The 23385-nt window shown below is 56.5% G+C and overlaps 1 protein-coding gene across 8 annotated transcripts in view; it reads right to left on the bottom strand.

Moving 5' to 3' along the window:
* Positions 1 to 23385, bottom strand: part of LOC111146355 (cut like homeobox 1) — a 353463-nt gene that overhangs the window by 46621 nt on the left and 283457 nt on the right. For 3 of the 8 annotated variants that reach the window (XM_022501878.1, XM_022501877.1, XM_022501876.1), the window contains exons 17-20: positions 22061 to 22162; positions 19054 to 19883; positions 17043 to 17208; positions 16453 to 16509 (exon numbers count right to left, since the gene is read on the bottom strand). The exons of the other annotated variants lie outside the window; for them this stretch is intronic. In XM_022501878.1, the coding sequence (XP_022357586.1) occupies positions 16453 to 16509; positions 17043 to 17208; positions 19054 to 19883; positions 22061 to 22162 (1155 nt within the window). The remainder of the gene's footprint in view (positions 1 to 16452; positions 16510 to 17042; positions 17209 to 19053; positions 19884 to 22060; positions 22163 to 23385) is intronic. 8 annotated transcript variants of the gene reach the window in all.

Below are 23385 nucleotides of genomic sequence, written 5' to 3' on the forward strand. Positions count from 1 at the left end.
CTTGATTGCCAAAGCTCACAGGACACTTCCAGGGGTGAAGAGTGAAGTTTGCTGTATGTAAATTACACTTCAGCTCCAATTCATTCAGGACAAAGTGCCAGGAAAGAATGAAGAGATGTCACTCAGTTCGTTCTTTCACTCGTTCCATAATCTGCTGAGTCGGGCCACTGGCAGTATGACGGTAGCCTGGTCAGAGGTGGCCCTGCCCGCTTTGGGGCTCACGGGGGGAGACGGCCATTCAACACAAGTCCCCAAGGGGCAATGAGGGTTCTGATGAGGGATGGGGGCCAGGGAGTGGGGACACGGATGTGGCCTGAGGAGGAGAGAGCCCCCCCCGAGAGTGACATTTCTGGCGTGAACAGGAGTGTTAGCCAGGGGAGTCGGGAGAGGCAGGAGTGGCAAGGAAGGAAGAAGGTAGATGGCGCCAGTCCTCTGGTGGGCCGAGGCAAGAATGAAATGGAGGTAGCAAGGATATAGGGCAAAGAGAGACCCCCCAGGACGGGGCTAGGGCTTTGAATGGGCTAAAATGTCTGCTTTAACCGTTGGGCACGGGCACTTGAGAGCCAGGTTTAGAAGACGGGCCTACCCTTCATCCCAGCAACGCTTCTCTTCTGGCGACGCCAAGTGGCCACTAGAGTGTGTATTGAAGCCTTTTCTGGAAGAGCAAAAGACCGGAAACAGTGTCCGTCACCAGCAGACCAGGTCTCCTGATCGCGGCGTGTTCCCACAACGTACCGCGTGCTCTGAACCGTGGTGAGGACGTCAAGGCCGGGACCATGTGTACCAGCGCCCGGAGCGTCCCGGGGGAGGCCACGAAGCCAGGACAGAATGACACAGAGCATAACGTTCATATGTGCTGAGAGCCTGGACCTCCTCCATGTTTTGCGTGGCTACACGGCTATGCAGAGGCGAAGATTTAAAATCATGCCCAGGAACGATAAACAGCAAGTCCAGGAGATAGAGCGGTCGCCTTCCAGGGGGACTGGGATGAGGGAGGGGGGTGCAACTCCATCTCGGATGTTTTGTTTCTTTTACAAATATAGGACTGCACGCTGACCCCACGTTCAGGGTAAAGCTGGGTGTTGGTATATGGATATTCACACGTATTTCTGTAATTTTAAATATTACAGACCTAACATTAAAAACAAGACAAAAAACAAAAAACAACTCAGGTCAGTTCCCTGTTGCTTCAGGAAGAGAATGAACTTGCTGACAGCAAGGTGGCTGGGGCCAGGAAGTCCTGTGGTCCGGGGACAGTGGGTCATAGCCCGTAAGGGGGCATAACATACAGTGGGGAGATTTTATCTAGGTTTAAGAACAGATGTAGGGGATAGCTTCAACAGGCCTTAGTGGCCGGGTGGATGTGGGGAGGGGGCTGAGGAAGGGGGAGAAGCAGGGGCGCCTCCTGTGGGAGGGGCCTGGACATGTCGGAGTGCTATTCAGAGGGGGCATGTGACAGCAGGAGCATCTTGGGGTGGGGTGGGGGAGACCATAGTAAGGAGCCTTATTTTGGGGCACCTGGCTGGCTCAGTTGATTAAGGATCTGACTCTTGATTTCAATCCGGGTCACGATCCTGGGGCCGTGGGATCGAGTCCCATGTTGGGTTCCACGGTCAGTGTGGAGTCTGCTTCTCCCTCTCCCTCTGCTCCTCCCCCAGCTCGTGCTCTCTCTCTAATAAATAAATAAACAAAATAACATAAAATAAGAAAGCCTCATTTTATCCTCATTCGTAAGAGCAGCTCCTACGTAGGTGAACGTCATTTCCTGTGCATTCCCTGCGTGCCAGGCGCTGGGCTAAGGCTCAGGAGAACAACTGTCCGCCCACGCTCCTCACGGGGACCTCACAGAGCGAGGCAGGCATATCCGTCTCCCTCCTTTGACAGACTCAAGATGTCCTGTCCGGTGACGCAGGAACCGGTCAGATGTTCTGTATTCAAAACCCACCCGTACGGCGGGGCCCGCCCCTGCGTGTCCACTCACGGTCGCATGACGGGGCCGGCCTTCCACGACACGACTGCTCTACGGTCCAGATGTCAACATGCCTGAATCGGGATGGCCCGCACCCCAAGGCCAACCCACTCCTGGGATTAGGGAAGGGAACCAGAACGCGCTCGTACCCAGCGCAAACAGGCCAGTGAACGGAGGGCGCGTTTCGACACCGCCGCATCTGATTCCCCTACGGGCCCCGCGGTGGGAATATAAACTCCGTACTCCAGGCGGGGAAACCGAGGCTCAGACGGGCAACGTGACTTGTCCAGGTCACGTGGCTAGAAAAGGCTCTGAACCGGACTGAGCAAGCCTCTGCGTTTCCCCCCACCCTTTGTCTGGCCATCATCGGAGCATCCGCGTGCCTGCCCGTTGTCCCTTCATTCGCTCGCTCGCTCACCCAAGCATCCTGAAAGCACCTACTGCGTCACGCGGTCTGCCGGGCACTGGGGACAGGAGAAAGCAGACCCCCATCTCGGTGAGAGAAATCAGACACCGATGCCGATAAAAGAAATCAGACACCCATCTTGCTTCCGTGGCACCCGCAGACAGCAAGGCCGGGCCAACTGAAAACGGGCAATTTGCATATTGGAAAAGCCCAGCCACACAGCCTGTCTATCCAACGCTGACAGCAATAGTAAGGTGTTCCATTAAGAAGCGATCCTTGTGGATTAATTTTTTTTTTTTTTTTTTTTTGCAAAGCTTTGAATCTCGCGCGGGAGTCGCTTGGTTACAGAGAACAGAGTGACTCGAGGCCCTCTGAAACGCACAAGGCATTCAGGGACTATAAAAGGATTATGAAAAATATTATATTCCAAAAACAGCAGGCAAACAACAGCTGCCTTAAGTTTTCAACAGCAGCCAGTTGAAAATGCTCACCCATGGTAATTTCCAGAGACCAAGCTCCCTGTAGTTTATCCGATCCACGGTTGAAATTTCCATACCCGACCCTCTATCTGCAGTCATAATAACCCAAATTCCATTTAGTGTTCATTTGAGCAGTCAGGATAAAGTCATTTCTTATTATCTCCCTACTGTGTAAAAAACAGCTTGAAGGTAGGAAGTCAGCAAGCATTTTCACCAAAAAGTAATTATTGTAAGTGACATTTTTACTGCTGGCATGCCATAAGGCGGACTGTGCATTCAGAAGGACAAGTTGCTGAAACAAAATGACAGGGTACTCTGTGACATTCTGACAAGAACCCAAACATTATTTAACTGGTGGCTGGTCTGATGCACCACTTTTCATTATGTCCATAGTTTAGGCTTTGAGCCCCTGCCAAGCCAGGAAATTCCAAGTGACTGTAAAGACAGACAAGTATGGGGAGAAGGGAGAGGGGAGGGAGAAGATGGGGGGTGGGGGGTTGCTAAACAGAGCTGGGGAGCAGCACGGCCAGGGCCCGGCACATGGAAATGGGAGCAAGGGGCGAAATCAAGGAGACGAGGAAAAGGGGGTACGGGGGTAAAGGCACAGTGGAAGACGGAGCCGGGGGCAGGGGGCGGCAGGCTCGTGGGCTGTGGCTGCACAGTGGGGCCAGGGTGGACCAAAGGTCCTGGGGGGCCCAGTGCAGGCATCCTGGGTCCAGCGGGAGCCCTGGTGGCCTGGAAGGACCCTGTCCTGCCCGGGGCCTTCCCGGGAGACGGGGCTGACAGCTTCAAAGGCCACCACCAAGGTGTGGCCGGCAGTCTTTAACGCTTCTCAGTGGAGTTCAGATGTGGGTTCCGTGCCGCAGCCGCGGAATCCGAGCGGATGCATTGGGACCTGCTTGCCTTCTTCTAAGAGACCCCCCGACCCTGCGCCCGAGCCTCTCCATCTCGAAGGCGCACGGTGACGCTCGTTCGCCCTCCTGATTTCCGTCAGAAATCGACCAGGCCTGCCCCACACCGTCACGTGAGACCCCTTCACCGACGTCCCCAGTGCCAAACCCAGACCCAGACCCAGCAGTGGCGGAGCCCAGCCGTGAAGATGGGCTCCCCCGTCCCGAACCCCGCCTCAGGGTCTGACAGCAGACACCTGCGGCCCCTTAGGACCACTGCCGACTTCTCCAGGCCAAGAAAAAATGTGGAGCTGTTTTGTTTCTGAGGCTGAACAGCTTTTTGATGGATTAGCATGGGCTTGAAACAAAATACACGGACACTTTAATATATGTCCGAGCTTTCTACACCCCTGGATGTTTTCTACTGAGAAAGGAACAGAAAGAACCTAGTAGCATACACAGGTGTGTCCACGCTACAGAACAGCCTCCTTCCCGAGGGCCGGGGCCTGCGTCTGACGCCGTGGGGAAAGGCGGCCAGGGGCCTCACCAGGTCCCATTCCCAAGGGTCCCCGGCGGTCACCCGGCCCGCAGGAAAGGACCATTCCCAAACAGGCGGTGGCATCAAGCATCAACGCATTTCGTCCCCGCACCCCGGCCTTGCCTGCCCCCTCCCGGCTGGCAACACTGTCTCCGGCCCCGAGCCAGCTCGGTTACTGCCTGAAGTCACCGAAAATCTCAGCAAACTGCCCCAATTCCTCGTTGTTACTGTTTTTCTTCCCCCTGATGGCAAAAGGAGTAACCTGGGCAACGTTTGGGGCAGGGGGAGCTGGGGAGAAGCCCGAGAGGCTGGGTGGGACCCCCTGCTGTCTCAGGAAGGGAAAATGTCTCTGTCGGTCCTAGTTTCTTCTGGAACACAGAACACCAGGGCTTTTCTCCCATACACACGGCCCCGGGCCAGCACAGAAGGCAGGCAGATGAGGCTAGAGCTCTGGTGCATGGTAGGTACTGGGCTCTGTGTGTGAGCGAAACATTTTTTTTAAAAGCCTGTCCAAGGAAACTCATATAGTAACGTCAAAGCCAAAATACTTCACTTATTAACAAAGAGAAAAACCCCCATAAAAGGAAGGTTGTTTTTTAACTTGACCCATGAATAGTTTACCTCCCCAAACTTGACCTCTAAGCACTTGAAGAAAGGGCCTGTGTCTTTCATTCAGCGAGGCGGCCCTCTAAGTGCCGGCAGGGTGCTAGGAGATGGGGCGCAGTGGGGAGCTGGGCAGACTTCATGAAGCAAGTCATGGTTACAAAGACTCTGAGACGAGGGCAGGGTGGGCACACTTGGGGGGGGGGGGGGGGGGACACCGTGACACGGAAGCTGAGGCTGGGTGGGCCGGGAGTGACTGAGGAAAAGATGGGGGCCGGGTCGCACACTAAGAAGGTGGGGCCCTGGGTGGGGAAGGGGCTGTAGCAGGGGAGGGCCCCGGCTGGCTGTGCCATCTGGAAGGAAGGCTCTGAGGCGTGCGCCAGGGTGGGGACCGCAGGAAGGGGCAGAAAAAGAATCGGAGACACACTTAGGGAATAGAAACTGTCAGCATGCACACGAGCGTGTTTGGGAGGGTGCGTGAGGAGGAGAGAAGGATGGAGAGGGGCTGCCCGACTTGGGCTTAGACGACAGGGGTGTGGGGAGTGGGACGCTGTTCACCAAAGGGGGCAGTTCTGGGGAGACAAGGCTGAGTCCAAGGTAGGGTGGACTTCACCAGAGGGGGCGTTGAGCTCCCGGGTCTGGTGGTGGCAGTGGGCCCTCCGTGGGAGCAGGGAGGAAGGAGGCAGGACCGTCCTCGGCTGGGCACCTCAGCCCAATGCATAGCACGGGGGGCAAAAGATGGTTTTTCACTCTTTTCCCCCCCAACTGGGAAAGCGCGCGGGGGAGAGATGGGGAGACATTCTCCGTAACCCTGGGCTGACCCACGTGGCGCCTTCCTGTGGCGGTGGCCAGTCGGGGTGGGCTTGGCGGACGATTTGGGGCGTCTGTCTGCCCTTTCTCGGGGGGCCTCGTGTTCTGGTGTGTGTTTTATAAGCTCTGAAGTCACTCGGCACATCAAAGGCAGAGTTTGAGAATTCGACGTTCATTGAACTCAGCTCAAAATTAAAAACGCTGCTCAAATTACCATTCATCTCTTGTCGTGAACTCGGCCTGGCAAAGTTGCAGAAGCAGCGCTGGGTGACACACTTGGCCCAGCTTCAGCAGCTCGGTGCTTACCCCGGTTTCCAGCTTTTCTGCAGATCCATACTGATTTAGAAATAATGCTTTCAAATTACCTTCAATAACCTTATTACTGAACCAGCTGTGTGTATGAACACTTATCAATGCGTCCCTGTGCATTAAGAGAAAATGTATGTCATACAAACAGTCTAAATATATATTACCGAGATGGGAAAAAACAAACCCTCTAGTTAAATTGCTTTGCTGTAATCAAAGATTAATCACCGTGCGAGCGCATGTGAGTGTGTGCTCCCGCACGCCCGTGTCCTCGCTCTTCCTCCAGGTTTCCTCCTGGCTTTGGGCAGATCTGCCTGGCCTTTTCCGCCAGCCAACGCTCCCCGGCGGACAGGTCACACTCGCTGTTCCGAGAGCAGAACTAATTTCCCCAGATTTGCAAGAGGTGGTTTTGAATATGGTTTTATTCCTGAACCTTCCAGGCCTGCAGCTCAGAGACTCTCCTCCTTTCCCCAGGCGCCCCGGGGGAACCACAGGCTTCGCGGTGTCCGTCTGTCTGGAGGTGCTAGCGTCCCCCCAAGGAGCGGCCCGTCCCCTCTCAACGACACTGCCGGGCAGTCTGGCGTGTGGGTAATGATGTTTGGCCTGTGACAGAACGTTCCTTAGAGGATCTGGGGCTGACGGCAGTCGCTGGACGTGCCGGTGTGGGGGGCTGCGACCCGGCTTTCCAGCAGGACGTGGGTGCGGGGGCTGGCACGCCCCCTCCCTGGGGCACCGGGTCGCGTGGGGGCAGCGGACGGGACTAGGCAAGCTATTAAGGTGCGTTATTTTACACCTCCTCCTGATCTCTCCACACTGCTTTACTTAATTTGTGATGAAATTGTTGAGAAAGGGTACTTAATGTAGGACAGTCAGTAAAAGTAATTTATCATCTCCCCGCTTCAGTGCTCACGTTATCAGCGAACTCATTTTCTGCATTCATCATGCAATCAGCCTATTATTTGCATATTAATCAGGCAGTGGACCATGAAAGAACTGTATCCCAGCCAAACGCGGCACTATCTCAGGAGAAACACTCCGTAATTATCATACATCAGTGTTATGATGTGGTAATTGATTATAACATCTTTCGGCTGCCTCTGGGGAGCCCCTCTGCTCACCCGGCTCCAGGCACTCTGGACAGACAGTCCTCCTCCTCCCCAAAACAGAGGAAGCACGGCTGTTTGCTCTGACTACTATTTCGCTGGAGTATGGATTCTCTCTCCCGATCTCAGGAGCTATTTCAACCACGTGGAACCGAGCTGCCCGTGACGCTCGGGCCGAGCGGGTCTAGCCAGGAGGAAGGCTCATCCCTCTGCACTCCACGCCCCCTCTCTCGCTCTCCCCCTCAGCTTTTGGCTTCGGAGGTGCTGCGAACAGCTTCCAAGAAAGTTTCCTTATCAGACAAAACGCTACAGCTTCAGTCCCTCCTTGTCGCAAAGTTGGTACAAAGGCAGTTTGGCTGCTTTATTTAGGTGCCAAATGACAGACTAATTTTGGTCCTCTTGTAAAGGACAGATCCCACATCTGCCGATTCAGACTCGGGCTGTATTTAGGGACTCTACTTCCAAAGGGAAGAACAAAACACACAATCAGGAGGAAGCCGGTGATGGAGGCTCCTGGCTGGCTCTCTAGCGGAGACGCCTTCCTCCCTTCTCGCGAGGGCCCCGAGTGTGGCCCAAGGGCCAGCGTGCGTGGTGGGGCCAGGGGCCTGGGGGGCCGGGGTCCCGGGCTGCCTCACGGCCATCGGCAGGGAGACAGCATGACAGCCGAAAGGCAGGGCTGTCCTTTAGCACGGGAGAGGGCGCTGGGCCACCGTGTGTGTTTTCCTTGGATGTAGACAGGAAGGGTTTCAAAGCAGCGTGGACGTGTCTCACGGGCCAGATGGATTACAAACGTTTCATTGCAAAACTTCACAGAGTTGGGTCCGACTCTGCCTCTGTCCCGTCGCTGGGTTCTCTCCTCTTCTCCCGGCCGAAATATAAGGGATGCATCCCAGGGTAACACAGGTATCCGATTTTCTACAGTCTTGTGTCTTGGATCTGCTTGTTATTTGTCCAAATGTGTAATTTGAACCAGTTTTGTTCCTTGGTTTGAAATGTGGCCTTCACTTCCCTCTGAGTGTAGTTCCAAGGACCTACCCTTCCCCCGTGGTGGGGGGACTATGCCCTTAGGGGCAAATGACAGCTCGCCTGGACCCAAGCTGGGCCGCTGGTCTCAGGACCGTCTTCCTGCCGTTTCCATCTTCCTGACTGGGGCCAAATCACCCTTATTTCTGGGCCTTGGTCTTCTCCGTCCATAAGACGGGGGAAATCGTTTTCTCTTACTGCTGAGGGATTAAAGGTATTAGCAGTGTGGCCGGCACACGGACACACAAATACGTGAGTTTCCTCATTTTATTCCTACCACATTTTTTAAACTACCTGAGCATGTTCAGCCGTTCAAGCTTTCTTCGGCCTTCCCGAGAACCAAACCACTGAAAACCCAAGTCCTCGTTTGCCCCTCTGACCTACTTTTGCTTCTTGCACTGAATGCCCAGTGTACTACAAATTCTGTTTTCCAAAGGAAGTCTAACGGGGACAGAAGGCAGACACGTCCAGAGGCCCGTGACCAGGGCCTGCAAGGGCTTTCTCCGAAAGGGGAGCTGGGGTGTCGGCATGGAGGGAGGTGGTACTGTCCCTCGCCTGTGCCAATGGTCAACCCCAGCGTTCAGACAAGATGGCCTGGTTCCATGATGGTTCGCGCCCCGGACGGCATGAGCAGTAACCCGCAGTCTTATTCTGGAAGCTCAGGATTTGGGGTCGACTTTACACAACGGTGGCTGGACGGGAAGCTTCCAAACATGGATGGCAATTCAGAGAAGCCGAGATCGAGAGAGCTACGCGCAGGTTATCCCTTCGGGGACTCTCGGTGCCGGCTTCCGCCCAGCATCGTTGGCGTTCAACAAGCTCCACCCAGGGAGTGAGCGGCTCGACTTCTTTCCCGTTTTGAAGGCAGAGGCCTGACATTTGGGGGGTGCATGTGCACGACCCTGCAGCTCTCCCTGCACACCGAAGCGGCACAGGACGGTACTGGTTGTGGCATCGGCAGAAATAAAGGTTCAAGCAGCGCTTGCTCTGGGCCAGCCTGCTGTGGAGGCTTCTGTGCACAAAGTCGTTTAAACCTCCGACAGCCTAGAGGACAGGTACCGTCTTCTCCCCGTTACAGACGACACTGAGACTCGGTGAGATCGAGTCACTTGCCCAAGGCCACACAATCGCTCATTGGCAGAGGCTGGACAAGCCTATGGCAGTCCGCGGAACCGGCCTCATCACGGTGCTCATGGGCGCTCAAGGCTGCTCACTGTGGGAGAGTTTCTTAGGTTTTGCTGTTAAAAGTAGTATTTTATTTTATATGTTATTTTAATGTTATTTTATTTTTTAGATTTTATTAGCAAGCGCGTGTGCCTACCAGTGGTGGGGAGGGGCAGAGGCAGAGAGAGAAGCAGGTGCCCCGCCAAGCAGAGAGCCCAATGCGGGGCTCGATCCCAGGACCCTGCGATCATGACCTGAGCCGAAGGCAGACACTTTAACCGACTGAGCTGCCCAGAGGATGTTAAAAGTAATTTGCATCTCTCTCACTAGTGACTAGTTAAATGAAATACGGTATATATCCAGACACGGGACTCCCTACGGCTGTAAAAAGAGAACGAGGAGAGTCTCTGTGTACCGGCCTGGGAAGCGTCTGCGGTGTATTGCTAGTTGAGAAGAGAGGGTACAGCCCTTTGAGGCCTGCGTGCTCCCTTCTCTGCGTGCGGAACAGTATCCAGCATCGGCTACGGGGAACTGGGAGCAGAATCGTCTCTGGGGAGGGCAGCTGGGAAGCTGGGGGACTAGGGAAGGTGGGCGACTTATTTTTAAAGAAGTGTGTAAGCCCTTTGAAATCTTGCCTTTTATAATCATGGTGCCATTTCATTTATTCAAGAAAACCCACAACTCATCATTTACAAAAAAAAGGCAAATAAATCTGTTACTTTGAGTTACTCTAATTCTCTCCTTTTTTTTTTTCTGACATCTCCTGCCTGAGAGCAAACCCCGAGCAGGCTGCCTGCTCAGTGCTGGCTGCCCAGGGAGGCCTGTGCAGGGCCTTCAGGCACAGCATGCTCCAGGGGAGGGCAGGCGGGGCTGGGCCTCCACTCTCCCCTGCCCTTCTGTGTTACTGTTGCACTGGGGCTGCTTCAGGGTCATGTGGCCGGTCCCCTGCAACCAATCCTATGATAGTCCCAGGGACTACGAGAGCTGAAAAGCAGCGTGGGCACAAGCACAAGGGGGAGGTGGTCCCAACAAGTCACACTGCGAGGGTATTTGTCAGAGGGCAGGCTCCTATCCCGTGGCATGTGGGCCAGGAGAGCCCCCCCTCCCCCGCCGAGGCCCTCATGGGCTTGCTGTGCTCCAGCCTGAATCTCGTCGCTCTTGAAGGATTAGCTGTAGTATAGCCAAATCCCTTCTCACCCGAGCTCGGCTGAGAGAAGGCTGACAATTTCTGAAAGACATTAATCAGGAGGAAACTCACAGAGCGCAGCTTCCGGGACCATCCTGGCACGCACGGGGAGATGCCTCGCTCTTGGAAGAGCAAGTTATGGTATGGCACCCAAGGTGGGCAAGGAACTTTCTAGGCCCTGGTGGGAAGTTCCCTGAGTTGTGCCTCGCCTGGGGGTCTCAGGCCTGGCTGGCTCTGGAGCACACACTCCTCAGGCTCACCTTCTCTCCAGAAAGAGCCACCGGCAGGGGAAGAAGCACTGAGATGAGAGGCAGCAGGCCGGCTTCCCAGGCCCAGCACCACCAGGGGACAGATCGCCAACGTCACCCAGAAAGAGCAAGGCGCCTCGGTCCCTCCCGCGTCTATGCTTTTCTCCCTCCTATACAGCCTCCAGGCAGCACAGCGACTTCAGCTACACACAGGAAAGACAAAATTCTCCCAGAACCCACTTTCTTCCTGTCACTTTATTATTATTTTAAAAAATATTTTATTTTTAAGTAATCTCTATGCCCCAAGTGGGGGTCAAACCCACAACCCCGAGATCAAGAATCATGTGCTCCAGCAACTGAGCCAGCCAGGCGCTCCCTACTGTCATTTTAAGAGGAAAAGAAAAAAGCTGACTGAGGCGCTTCTCACCTTTTCCAAAGGTTCCACCCATGCCCCGTTCTTCCCGGCTCCGAACCTCGAGCTTACAGACCTCCCTCTGTGATGTTCTCCCTCCTGGCGCCTTGGCCCTTCCCAGCCCAGCTCCTCCTTGGGGCTCCCTTAGCGCCGCGGGGCCTGCATCCACACATGCCCGACGACAGACAACGGGAAGGGAGGTTGTGCCTGCATCCAGAAACCTGTCTTTTCTGACCGTACAGAAGACAGTCATTTCTTTATTGTGGCATTCTTGATACAATGAAAGCACCTTAATGCAGGTTTCAACCAAGCAAGAAAAGAAACGAACGAATGCTCAGTTCTGCGGGCCACCATGTCACCGCATCCTGGCGACGACGAGTGGGTGTGCAAGGCTGAACCCCACGTCCCAAGAGGGGCAGCAATCTGGCTCAGGGAAGGGCAGGCGCTAGTTTACCTGTGACCTTCCAGAATTCTCTTTTGTCTCTCTGTTGTCTGTGACTAGGTCTAAGTCAGTTATATACAAATCTTTTCAGGAGTTAAAGAGTAACTCTTTCTGGAGAGAAGCAGCGGTTACTATCGTTGATTTATTCTGATGAGAAGGAAAAGGGGAGCCTGGGTGGCTCAGTCAGTTAAGTGTCTGCCTTTGGGATCAAGCCCTAAGATGGGCTCCCTGCTCAGCCTGCTTCTCCCTCTTTTCCTTCCCCCTGCTCAAGCATGCTCTCTCTCTCTTTCTCTTAAATAAATAAGTAAATAAGTAAGATTTAAAAAAAAGGGAAAAAAATATCAAATCAAATCTGGTCTAATGTGCCAGAGTTTCAGACAGTGCCATGGAATCTTCTGGGGGGGGGGCGCCCAGTCCCTCCCCTTGCTATTACCATGCTACCCAAATGCCTGCATGAGAATCTGATTGCTGAGTTCCAAGCACTAACCCTGCACATACTTTCCCGGTCATCTCATGGGCATGAAACGAGAGTCATTATGCATACCACAAAGGAATGTCAGCCTGTCCCTCACCAGGGACTGTGGCCGCGGGACGCTCCGGGGAGCACTAGGCCATGTACGACACCCAGCCCGTGGCCATCGTGTCAGTGAGGGCGCACATGTAAGACCACCCACGTTCAAGACGCTGTCACAGCTGTCTCCTCCAGAGGCATCTGATGCCATGCTGAGAACAGGGACACGGAGCCATGGAATTCTCCACGGGGCGGGGCGGGGGGGAGAAGACTTGGAACCCACAGTCCCCCACTGACACAACACTGGGAAAAAAGCTGGATGTTCTAGAATTCATCTGAGGAGGCCGGGCCGGGAACTTGTTAGATCCCGTAACCAGATGCTCTCCTGTTAAAAAGTTACACAGTGGAGCGCACTTTTCTCTGTAATGTAATGACTAACATCGCATCCAGGAAAATCGGTACCAACCAATCGGGTACCAACCCCCCCCCCCGCCTCGGCTCTTTTATTTCTGCCCCTTTTAGATCGTCTCTTGTCTCCTTCCTTCCCTTGGGGCAAAAAGATTAATCACACCAAGGAACTGTGAATATGAAATGAGCTTCAGGGAAGGAAAATGGAAAAAAAAAAAAAAAATCCAGTGGCTTCCTGGAGCGTAGCTACCCAGTGATCTAGGCGTGGACCTACCTACCTAGCTATCCGTGGGCACGCATGCAACCCCCTTCCTCGAAGCTCAAGGTTTTCTTCCCTTTAATAAAGCCGGCTGCCCGGTAAGCTTGGACAGCAGGCCCCACTCCAAGACCAGCCGCACAGCCCCCCCCCCACCCCCCGTAAGCGCTTTCCTGGCTTCCCCAGAGCACCGCGATTGCTAGGCACTGCAAGGTCGGCTGATGTGCCATACCTGGGGCAGAAGACAGACAAAAGGAAGACGCGGAGACTCTATCCCCAAAGGCCTCCTCGCTAATCCACCTTTAAGCACGCCTGCCATATTCGACCAAAGACGACCCTGGATGGAGCTGGCGACGCCCCTCCCCGAGACACTGGCGACTTTCAAAGAAGCCAGCTCAGAAATGCTTGCGGAGGGCTGGGCTGCCTAGAAACACATTCACTAGTACGATCTGGAGTTCTGGCCTTTAAGCCCCACAGCCCCTTCTTTTTTAAAGGTACTCATGTGGGTGGCACGGAACCCCCTGCTTTCCTGACCCTTCATCGAGGCCCCCACGGCTTCCAAGAAAACGCACAGGTCGCCGGCAGTAAAGGGCATCAAGCTTCCTGAAGGCCCAAAGCCATCGCCCCAATGCTCAGCTCAGCAAAGGAACATTCGGGAATGGTTCGGGTCACCGACAGGAAGTGGTGATGGGATTCAAAGTTCGGTCTCTCTCTCGCTGTGACACCCACCAACAAGCTTGACATACAGATCGTTAAGGGAAACAGAGACCCTGGGGGCGACAGCGCCGGGCAGGAAGAGGCAGACGGGGATTCTGTAGTGAGGCAAACGGATTCCCGCGTCAGCAGCCTGCGGCTCGGATGAGTGAGGCCGCGCTCCACTCGCGGGCACCTCATCGCCATGGTAACGGAGCACAGAGCCCTGCGCTGGGCCCACGCGTTCTCCGCTCTGAGACGTACCTCCCTCACTGAAGGGTCGCGGACAGGCCAGTGTCCCAGAGGCCTTCCGCGCAGGGGACGCCCCTCACCGCCAGGCCGGCTCGGAGGCCCGGAGGCTCACATGCTGAGCGTTTCTCCCCGGTGTTCAGGAACCAGCCCACCCGGGGTTGGGGTAATCTTCCTGCTGCCACCAGCCCTCACGGAGCCACCACCGAGGACATCATCATTCTAGGTCCGCGGGGCGTCTTGGAAGGATTCCGTGGTAGCCATGGTGAGGACAGAGAGCCAGAACCCTGGGGAAACCCTAGAACCGGGGCCTTCACGACCATGCCTTTGGGACAGCATCACTGAAGCCTTCCTCAGAGACATCCTGATTCTCTCCTCGGTCAGGGAAGATTCTGGACTCTCCTCTGGGCACCCATCCCAGTGAATTACCAGTAGTCACCATCATAAAATGATTCTGTTCTTCACATCTAAATTCCACATACTGAAAAGCTCAGCGACTTTGATTTTTAGAAACGCTCTTGAGAGGATAACACTGATAGTGAAGAAACAATCCCGCCCCCGTGATAATCGTCCTTCTCGTTCCGACAAGCACTTTCTAGTCTTTGCCGATCCAGAGAAACATTTTGGCTTAGCTACCATCGTGATATTAAAAGAATTTAGGGGCATCTGTGTGGCTCGGTCGGTTGAGTGTCCGACTCTCTGGGCTCAGGCCATGATCGTAGGGTCCCGGGATCGAGCCTCGCATGGGGCTCCGCACCGGGTGGGGAGTCTGCTGGACATTCTCCTTCTTCCTCTGCCCCCTCCCCTCCCCATGCATGTGTATGCACTCTCTAAAATAAATAAATCTTTAAAAAAATATTTTTCTAGAATACATGAAACATTTTTCCATTTCTCTCCACAATCACCATGACTACTTATGTCCACAGTTTCCCTATTGCTGACTGACAACGTGCATGGTGGGGGAACTGTCTGTAGTCTGTCTTCGTCTGGCTGAGGTGACACGGGGAGAGGCCTGCCTGCCCCATCTTCACAGAAACCACTGGAAAGTTCTTCAGTGCTCACTTTTACCCAGGGGTTCCCTGCCTCTGCCAATCTGCAGACCTTCCAAGAGTTCCACGCATCACCTTATTCTATACCTTACAAATACCATTTACGGCCCTCCGAGGAGCCCGCGGTGGTTTTCCTACGTTGGGAACGTGACGACGGACAACGGAAGTCCAGCATGGTACCAACGACCTGCCGGATGAGAAAGAGCGGAAAGCCATTCTTTTTAAGGATCTGTTCACACGTGGAGAAGATTTGGGCATCGATCATAATGGACCTGGAATTGCAGGTTTCCCATTTTATTTAGGAGCAAGTGATTTTGATCACATCCTGCCATGTTTGGTCCTGACTCCGGTGGGGCAGGAAATGCTCTCGGAGGGCTCAGTGGGAGGCCAGCTCTCCGTGGGAGCAAGAGGCAGGGCTGATTTTCCGTGCAAGCGTCTGCAAAGCTCGGGCGCAAACAGCTCTGGGCACCACTTGCCCTGCCGCATCCGGAAGGGGAGCCGGGGCCGGGCGAGTCCTCCGGGGCTTGTCAGTGGCACTGCCCGACCCGGAAATGGCACGAGAAGGGATCCTTCTGCGGGCGGACAACCGCTCCAGTTAGATGCCCAGCCAAGGAGACCGACCATTCGGGTACAAGGCAGCCTCCCGCCCCCACCTGGGTGAAAAGCACATGGGGACACCCCACGCGACTCCGCCGGGCACTGTGCCGCCAGCGGCCGGTCCGCTGCACCTGTGCGTGGTTTGGCATCTCCCAGCGGTAGCGGCCGCTGCTGGCCAGCTGTTCCCCGCGCTACACACGTTTTCCCTCGTAAAACTTGCAGCAGGCTGGCGGGCTTCGCGCTCCTCACTTAGCTTTGTTTGTGTTTTCAATGAATCAATGGGCTATGGAGACTAATCAACATGTTTAGAAAAGTAAAGGAAAAACGAGGAAAAGCTCAAGATGCCGGCTGTGCCTGGAAGCTGGGCGAGCCGAGCTCTGCGCCAGCGGGAGTGTGCGGAGGACACGCGAGGGGGTTGGGGAGCACGGCGCCGCTGCGAGGGGTCTGCAGGGCAGGAATGCCGCCTCCGAGACCTCGGGGCTTCAGATGCCAGTAAGCAGCCACTAGTGTCCCAGCCGGCCGGCGCTCCAGGCCCCTCACCCGCCCCCGCCTCCAGGCTAGATTCACATCCTCAGCCCCGAGCTCCCGGGCATCAGTGCCTTTGTATCCAGTCACACCCCGAACGGTTCCCAGCGGCCCTCGGCTGGCTCCTTTATGTGACCCTGCCTGCCGTGTCCTTCTTCCCCAGCCTTCTTGCTTAAAGGTGGCCCCAAGTTCTTCCAGATGGACTCAACTTTTCCCCACCATGACTCTGCTGTGGGAGCATCGCGCATCTGATCCTGTCCCCTCCTATTCATCCAGAAGCCCTCTGGGTAGAGAATCTGTCTCTGACTTGGACCCCAGCCCCCAGACCCGAGCACCAGAAGCCACAGACGGGTGAAAGACTTTGGTGGCAAGCAGGAACATGCTGGAGGAAACCCCTGCTCGCCTGCCAACTCTCCCCGTCTCCATTAGAATGTAGGACCACGTGAACCTAGCGTGCCAACGGGATAGAGCATTTTCAGCCCCGCTGGATCCAGCACCAGGGATCCACCAGACCAGCGGACAGGGAAACAGACATACAGGGGACGCAAGTATTTCACACCAAAACAACAGAAATCAGCTGCTTACCTGAGCTCACACAGCCCTGCTGCAGGGGGTCCTGTAGTGACGTCACAGAATGGAGAACTGAATGAGACACAGGAAGACAATTAGATGAGGACACAAGCCGCAGCGCTCAGAGCTTCCTAATGCACCCAGCCCGGTGGAATGCGGGACAGCGTAAGGGCCCCAAAGGTCCCACTCCTTCCGGGGGGGGGGGGCCGAACTTGGGGCCCGTGCAGGCAGGCGCAGCTCTGCTGGGAGAGAGCCGGGACCTCTAGGCGGGGGCAGGTGGAAGCCAGAGCCCGTGCTTTCACCTCTGTGTCTTTGGATGATTTTCTCTCCTGATTCCCTGATTTAGCTACTTGACTTTTACTTGTATTTATGTATCAACAGCATTTTCTTAATTAGTAACTCATTTTCCGCTGCTTATAAAATGAGCGAAGCACAATCTTCTCTCCCCTAAAAGCTGCCATCAGTCCCAAGGCGACAGGTGGAGGAGGAAGGGGGCAGTTCACGGCCTCCGGGCACCAGGCGACCACTGAGGGCTCAGCTGGCAGCCTCCTGGGTACAGTTCCCCTCCCCCCGCCCGTAGGCACTCTGGCCAGGGCTGCCCTTACCTGGCCCTTGCTGCTGTCCCTGCACGGGCAGGACACCCTGGCCCAGCTCGCCGTTGAGCCAGAGCTGCATCCGGATGAAGGGTTCGCGGCCTTTCTGTGTCAGCTTGCTCCAAGGCTTTGGCCGGGACAGCATGTCACTGACGCTGCCCTGGGACAGGCCTAGGACCTGGAGTGGCAATCAAAGACACGGCATCAGGGACGGGATGTACCACGAGGCCGAGATGGGCGACACCCAGTGCGCGTTTTAGGGGCTGAGCACAGACCGCGTTCCCCCCGCCCCCACCCAAACCCTGGGCCTGGTGGAGGGCCTCAGCCTGGGGTGGGGGAATAAGCTTTTCAAGGTCACCAGGGGGCATTAATGTCCTAGCTTTCTGCTCCCGGGGAGAGGGGACAGGATGTTGCCAGGGGCCTCAATCCTGCCGAGGCCACGGGGCTCTCATCCCGACACCCTTGAGGAGGCAGCACTGAAGCCATCTTGCTCTCTGGGGGCGCCAAGAAAGGCAGAGGTGCTGGGGCCAAGGACCCCTTTGGCAGCCAGAGCAGCGGATGCTGGCGGGATGCGGGAGGCCGGTCGTCCTTGGGGCGCCGGGCCAGGCTCCCCAAGGTCCGCTCTCTCTGACCATGCCCTGCTCTACAGTGGGGGCCCAGAGGTTAGCCGGCGGCAATGGGGGCGCCAGCCCGGGAGTGAGACTCCCTGCAGACGACCGACAAGTTGCACGTACATGCCCGAGTTTTCTCGAACGCTCACATATGGCCATACATATGTATGGGCACAAACACCCCCCACAGGACACAGATGCAGCCCAGAGATATTTAGGGGCTGCATTCGATCACTCTTTTGAAAAGTTCTCAAGTTCCAGAATAAACTGCACTCACGGGCCAAACAAGTTCAACGCTATTAAGTCTCTGCTAAATTTAAGGCATGAGCACAAATGTCTATTTAAATGTTCTCCCATGATATTTTTACAACACTGAACTAGAAATTTCAAGGGACTTTAAATTCTCAGCCTCACTTCTCTCCACCCCATCACCTTTTGCAAAATCAGGACAAAGAGGTCACCGCTGAGATATTGTAAGGCTCCGAGGCTCGGGACGTTGCAAATGCTGAAGGGAAGGCAGGACAGTGCGGGGCTGGAGGGGACATGGGGCGGGGGGGGAGGGAGGGAGACCCTGCGTGGGGCCCCATCAGAGGCCACTGCTGACCCTGCCATGTGCCCCCCCCAGGGAGGCTGCCTTTTAGGGGAGCGGAGGGCTTCTCATGATGCTTGGAAATGATGCTGGGGTATTATATTTATTTTCTGTTTTACACGCCCGGTAAATCCCCATTATTCTGAATCTGTTACCAGGAAGTGCCAAAAACAGAAAGGGTCTGGGGGCTCATTCACGAACTGCTGTGCTTTTAGGAGCCAGGGAGGGAAGACGTGCAAACGGGGGCTCCCGGGGCCAGCTGCGGGCACGGCCCCCGCCGCCCGAGCGATGGATTCTGGGCAGGTCGTTTCACCAGTGTGGCTGAACAGATTATGATTATTATTATGATTATTCGGAATTATGAGAAGGTACGACTGATTATGCCTATCACGTGACACGAGCTTTTCCTATCTTGTGCCTTTTGCGTCTCTGTACACTGGGGGGCTCCCTATGGGCTCAGATCTTTTTTGGCCAAAAAAAAGCCTGTGGAGGTGTGTCTGGGCCCCAGTTGGCAGAGAGGTGGGACGTGAACTCAGCCACCGGCCGCCTGGGGGGCTACAGTTGACCTCCCTGAGCCTCACTTCCATTTTCTGTCGAGCGGCGACTTCAGCGTCACCGGGAGCGGAAAGGAGCGTGGTGGGTGGCGGGGCCTAGCCCAGAGTCTCGCCCCAGCCGGGGACATGGCAGATGGAACATTCGCCGGCCAGCCCCTCCGGAAGTCTGGGGGTGGACGAGCCTTTCTGCTCCGCGGCTCAGCACAGGGGTGACGGCCACGTCCTCCAGACAGACGGGCAAAGCCAGGCCCCGGAACCCAGCCCCTTACCTTCTCCCCGAAGATCCTCTGACAGATGCCGTTCTTGGCCAGCTTCTCCTTCACCTGCCGGGTGAGCTCGATGGTGTCCACCTCCTGGTACATGTAGATCTCGTACTGCTCCGGGGTCAGCGGAGGCACCGAGGGCTTGGCGGGCTTGGACATGGGCACGATTGGGGAGGAGGGCAGGGGGCTGTTCTGGGGCGTCTCGCTGCGGCTGGCCCCGGTGAGGCTCAGCTCCGAGCTCTGGGAGTACGGTGACTCGGCGCTGGGCCACTCCTTCCAGTACTCTGACGACGAGGGTCCCTGGAGCTGGCTGCGCTCGGCCCGCGGCTGGCTGCTGCCACCTTTCTCCTTCGCGCCGCCGGCGTCTTCCGACTTGGTGTCCTCGGGGGGCGCGGCGCCCTTGCGCTCGGGCTGGACGGGGCTCCACCAGTGGTCCTTCCACACGCCGCCGCGGCCCAGCTCGCTCTTCACGTGTCTCAGGACCCCCTGTGCGGACTCGGCCGCTCCTGGGAGGTCCAGCCCGGGCGCGTCCTGGGACTCCTTTTTGAGGGCCGGGGGGTTGGGCAGAGCGGCGGCGCCGGCATCGGGGGCGGAGGGGGGCTTCTTCAAGGAGAGGGCGAGCGGAGGGTAGCTGGACACGGACGACATGGGCGAGGAGGGTATCAACTTGGGGGTCAGGATGGCGAGGTCCGCCTGGGACAATGGCGCGGGCTTTAAGGCGGGGTCGAGGGCGGCCTGCTGGGCCTCCATTTCGCGGCGGGCCTGCTGCAGGATGGAGCGGATGGCGTCGTCGGAGCTCCCGCTGCTGGATGTGGACGAAGGCTGGGCCGGCTCTGCTGCACGGAGCAAACACAGATGTGAGACGGTGGCGGGCTCACCCCTTGCGGTTGGGAACTCGCTGCTTTCCCTCCGCTTCCTTCTAACCGGGCCTCCCACAAAATGCGGATTCTCCGGGAGAACCAAGCTGCCCTTCTCTGCCAACATTTCCTTGGGCAGGGGACCCCGTGAGCTTCCTGTCTGGGCAGGGCCAGATGGAGTAACGTCACCTCTCGGAGACCCACTGGCCTTTACCTCACACCATCTAAAAGGGTTCATTATCCCCGAGTGTGGGGGGAAGAGGGCAACAGGCAAACACCCGGGGACACGCCATCATCCCTGAGGATTTCTAAACAAAATTCTCCTGTGCTAAATTCCAAAACTGTAGTGGTTGTGCCAACCTTTAGGAACAGAATTTCTGCTAACGGTTGCAGCGTGAGACCGGAGTCTCCAGTGAGACACGGGTGTGCCTGGGCTGGCTTACGTTTCTTCTTCCCCGGGCAGGTGACTGTGGCGTGGCCAGCAACAGTGGCCAGGCCTTGGCCCGGGAAGCCGGGGCTGCGACCTTGCGGGAGTCACAGGGGATGGCTAGGCCTCAGGATTCCCCTCTGTGAGCTTGGGACGGGTGATGGGTTGGATCGAGGACTCTTAACGAGGGCTCTGCCCCAGGATCACCCGCTGGGCTTGTTAAAATGCATGTGCCCAGGCCCCAGCCCCCGGAGACCGAGGAGCGAGGCCCTGGCTGAGCCGCGCAGGCTGAAGGCTCCCGCGCGCGCGCAGGCACCTTTGTGTCTGGTGGAGGGAATCACACAAGCCAGCTTTTCATCCACCTTGAATGAGTTTGAAAAATCCTTCAAGCAACAGGGACAACCTTTTAGGCCTCTCGAGGCCTTGGTTTTACTGGGTGACCAGAGGCCCTGCTTCTTGGACCCACATGATCCCCACAGCACCCTCGGGGCGCAGGCGGAACCCCACTGCTCTGCAGGAGAAACCGGGCCTTTCTGCTCTCGACTTGGGGCTGCCTCCCACCCCATCAGGGTGTCCGGCCACGCTTCTTTGTTCAGCCGCCCAGGGGAGGGCCTGGCTTGCAAGTCAGCTCTGGTCTGGGGAGGACAAGCTACGCCACGTGGAAGGTCCCCCCCAGCGTCAGGCCTGAGGTCTCACAGGACGGTCTCCCACCCGGTGCCCTGGGGTCCCTGTGAGGAGGCAGATGGTGGCAGAGGGGCAGATGCCAGGACAAGAGCTGAGAGACCCGGTTTGCCACCCAGGACCTGCCGTTTAACTAGTCTGAGCACACCGTTCTCACTCGGAGCCCGAGTCTGAGAATCAGCGGTAGGGAGAACAGTATGTGTCTTTCAGGGCAAGGGGGAGGATCGAGTCTAGATAGGACAGGGGCGGTAAAACTGCCAAGCCCAGGCCTGGCCCCCAGAAGGGAGCTCCGGGCTCGCACTGAATGAATCACGCGAGAGTGGGCCGGCCTGGGGGAGGGCCCAGCAACCAGGGGAGGGACCGGGTGGTGGCCTGGAGGGATCCCTGCGCCCAGGTCCACGGGCGAGCAGCTCTGCAGACAGGGGCCTCAAGGGTACAGGGCTGGTGTGTGCCCACATGCCGCACCCCAGAGCGAGAACCCAGACGCTCGGGTCTCCTCTCTGGCAGCAGGTCTGAGCCGAATCTACAGCCAGTGTGCCTCACAGTCAGCCTCCCTGAGCCTGGGTGCTCTCCCCCGCCAGACGAGGCAGCTCTCAGGGAGGCCACCGGACCGCAGAGCCGGACCTCCGCCCACTACAACCTCCCGCTCGGCCACGTTCATTCTGGAAAGCAGCTCGGGACTGATTTTGCACCCGTTCTCTTTCAGGGTCTAGTCAAGGACATATCTGAGTAACAAAGCCCGTGTGGCATCTAGAGAAGGAAATGAGACATAGACTGTCTGTCCACGTAAGTCGGGGACAGTCCAGGCCAGGGGTAATCGTCTTGAGTCAATGCTAGGACATGGCCTGATAAAAAGATGGGAAACTACGAGGAGGATCGAGAGCACGCAGACCTGCTCCCCGCTGCACTTGCCTAAAAGCTGGAAAACACACCTTCTACTGCGTGGTTTTTTTTTTTTTTTCCAAGTTAATTACCGCGAAGCACAACACTCATGACAATTCTTCTAAGTCAGCCTGGAAGACAGTGGTCAGAGTAGCGGATTCCGTACCCGTTTTCTGTGCCTGCAGCTCCCTTCTGGCTTGTTCCAGGATGGACCTGACTGCTTCGTCGGATCCGGAATCGGAGGCTCGGATCCGGGTCGTGATGTTACCTGCAGGGAGAAGCCACACCCATGACATCAGAGCTGCCGATGCGGAGCAAACAGCCAAACACATAGCAGTGCTGTGCGAAGAGGTCATTCTGATCAGCGGCTCCTGAGCCGAGCCGAGGCCGGTGAAGGTTAGGGAGGCAGGCGTGGCCTCCCGCTGAGCCGTACCTGCGGAGCGTGCCTCGTCACGGCCCCGGGCAGGAAGGGCTTCCTGCGGAATCTACCTGGTGGCCAGCGGGACGAGCTCTCCCAGCGACCCCAACTGGACGGCACCCGCGGGGCGGGACCAGGGAGAGCAGGCCACCCACTCCGGCGCGAAACCGGAGGAAGGCCCGAAAAAGGCAGTGGTGTTTGCGAGTCATTTAAAAGGGACCCCAACAATTGCTTTGGCCTGGGACCGTGCTCGAGGTTCTGCACATCTGTTGGGACACTGGTGTCCCCCCGCAAAAAGCAACGATGGGAGAGGCGGGTGGAGGGTCGAGGCGGATGACCTATTGGTCAAGGGCACACACAAGGTGAAGAGGATGAAGGCTTCCTGTTTCGGCTCTAGGATCACATGCCGTCTTTTAAAAATTTATGAATGAGGCGAGGAGCCAGCAGGGCTCCATCGAGGACGAGACCTCAGTCTCTTGGTCACAGGGTGGCGCCCTGCAGAGTAGCCACATGCACGGACGCACGGAAGCTACGGAGGCCCAGGGGCTGGCCCCGGCTCCTTCTGGAAGCCTTCCACAGAGCATATCTGACTTCTCCACTGCCTTCTAAGTATGCGCCGCCACACCAAACCATTGCAAAAGAAGCAGACCGCGGGGCCAAGCCCCTTTCAAGATGCAGTACCAAGGAGCGCAGGGGGGGCCCAGAGGAGAACCGACCACGTGTGGAGTTCGCTGGAATTTGTTCGTTCTGTAGCACCTTTAACCCAGTTCAGAGTTTAAAGGAAGTACAAGGAAGCAGCAGCATGTCACCTGACTCAGCCATCTGATTTTTCTCAGAGCGATGACTGTTACGCTCTTGCCCGCTTCTGAGAAAAGGGGGGGGGGGCGTGTAATTTGCACCTGAACGGGGGCTGGGATGGCACTGGGGCACTGATTCTTAGGGGCGCTTTCTCTCCTGGCCTCTTCCGCACCCGGCAGAGCGTGGGCAGCTCAGGAGGAAGGGACTGTACGTCCTTGGGCCCGTGCTCTGTTTCATACTTACTAGCTGTTTTTCCATCAGGTTCCAGGCCAGAA

Source organism: Enhydra lutris, unplaced genomic scaffold, assembly GCF_002288905.1.
Source record: "Enhydra lutris kenyoni isolate GAN:26980312 unplaced genomic scaffold, ASM228890v2 scaffoldscaffold13, whole genome shotgun sequence".
Taxonomy (NCBI): Eukaryota; Metazoa; Chordata; class Mammalia; order Carnivora; family Mustelidae; genus Enhydra; species Enhydra lutris.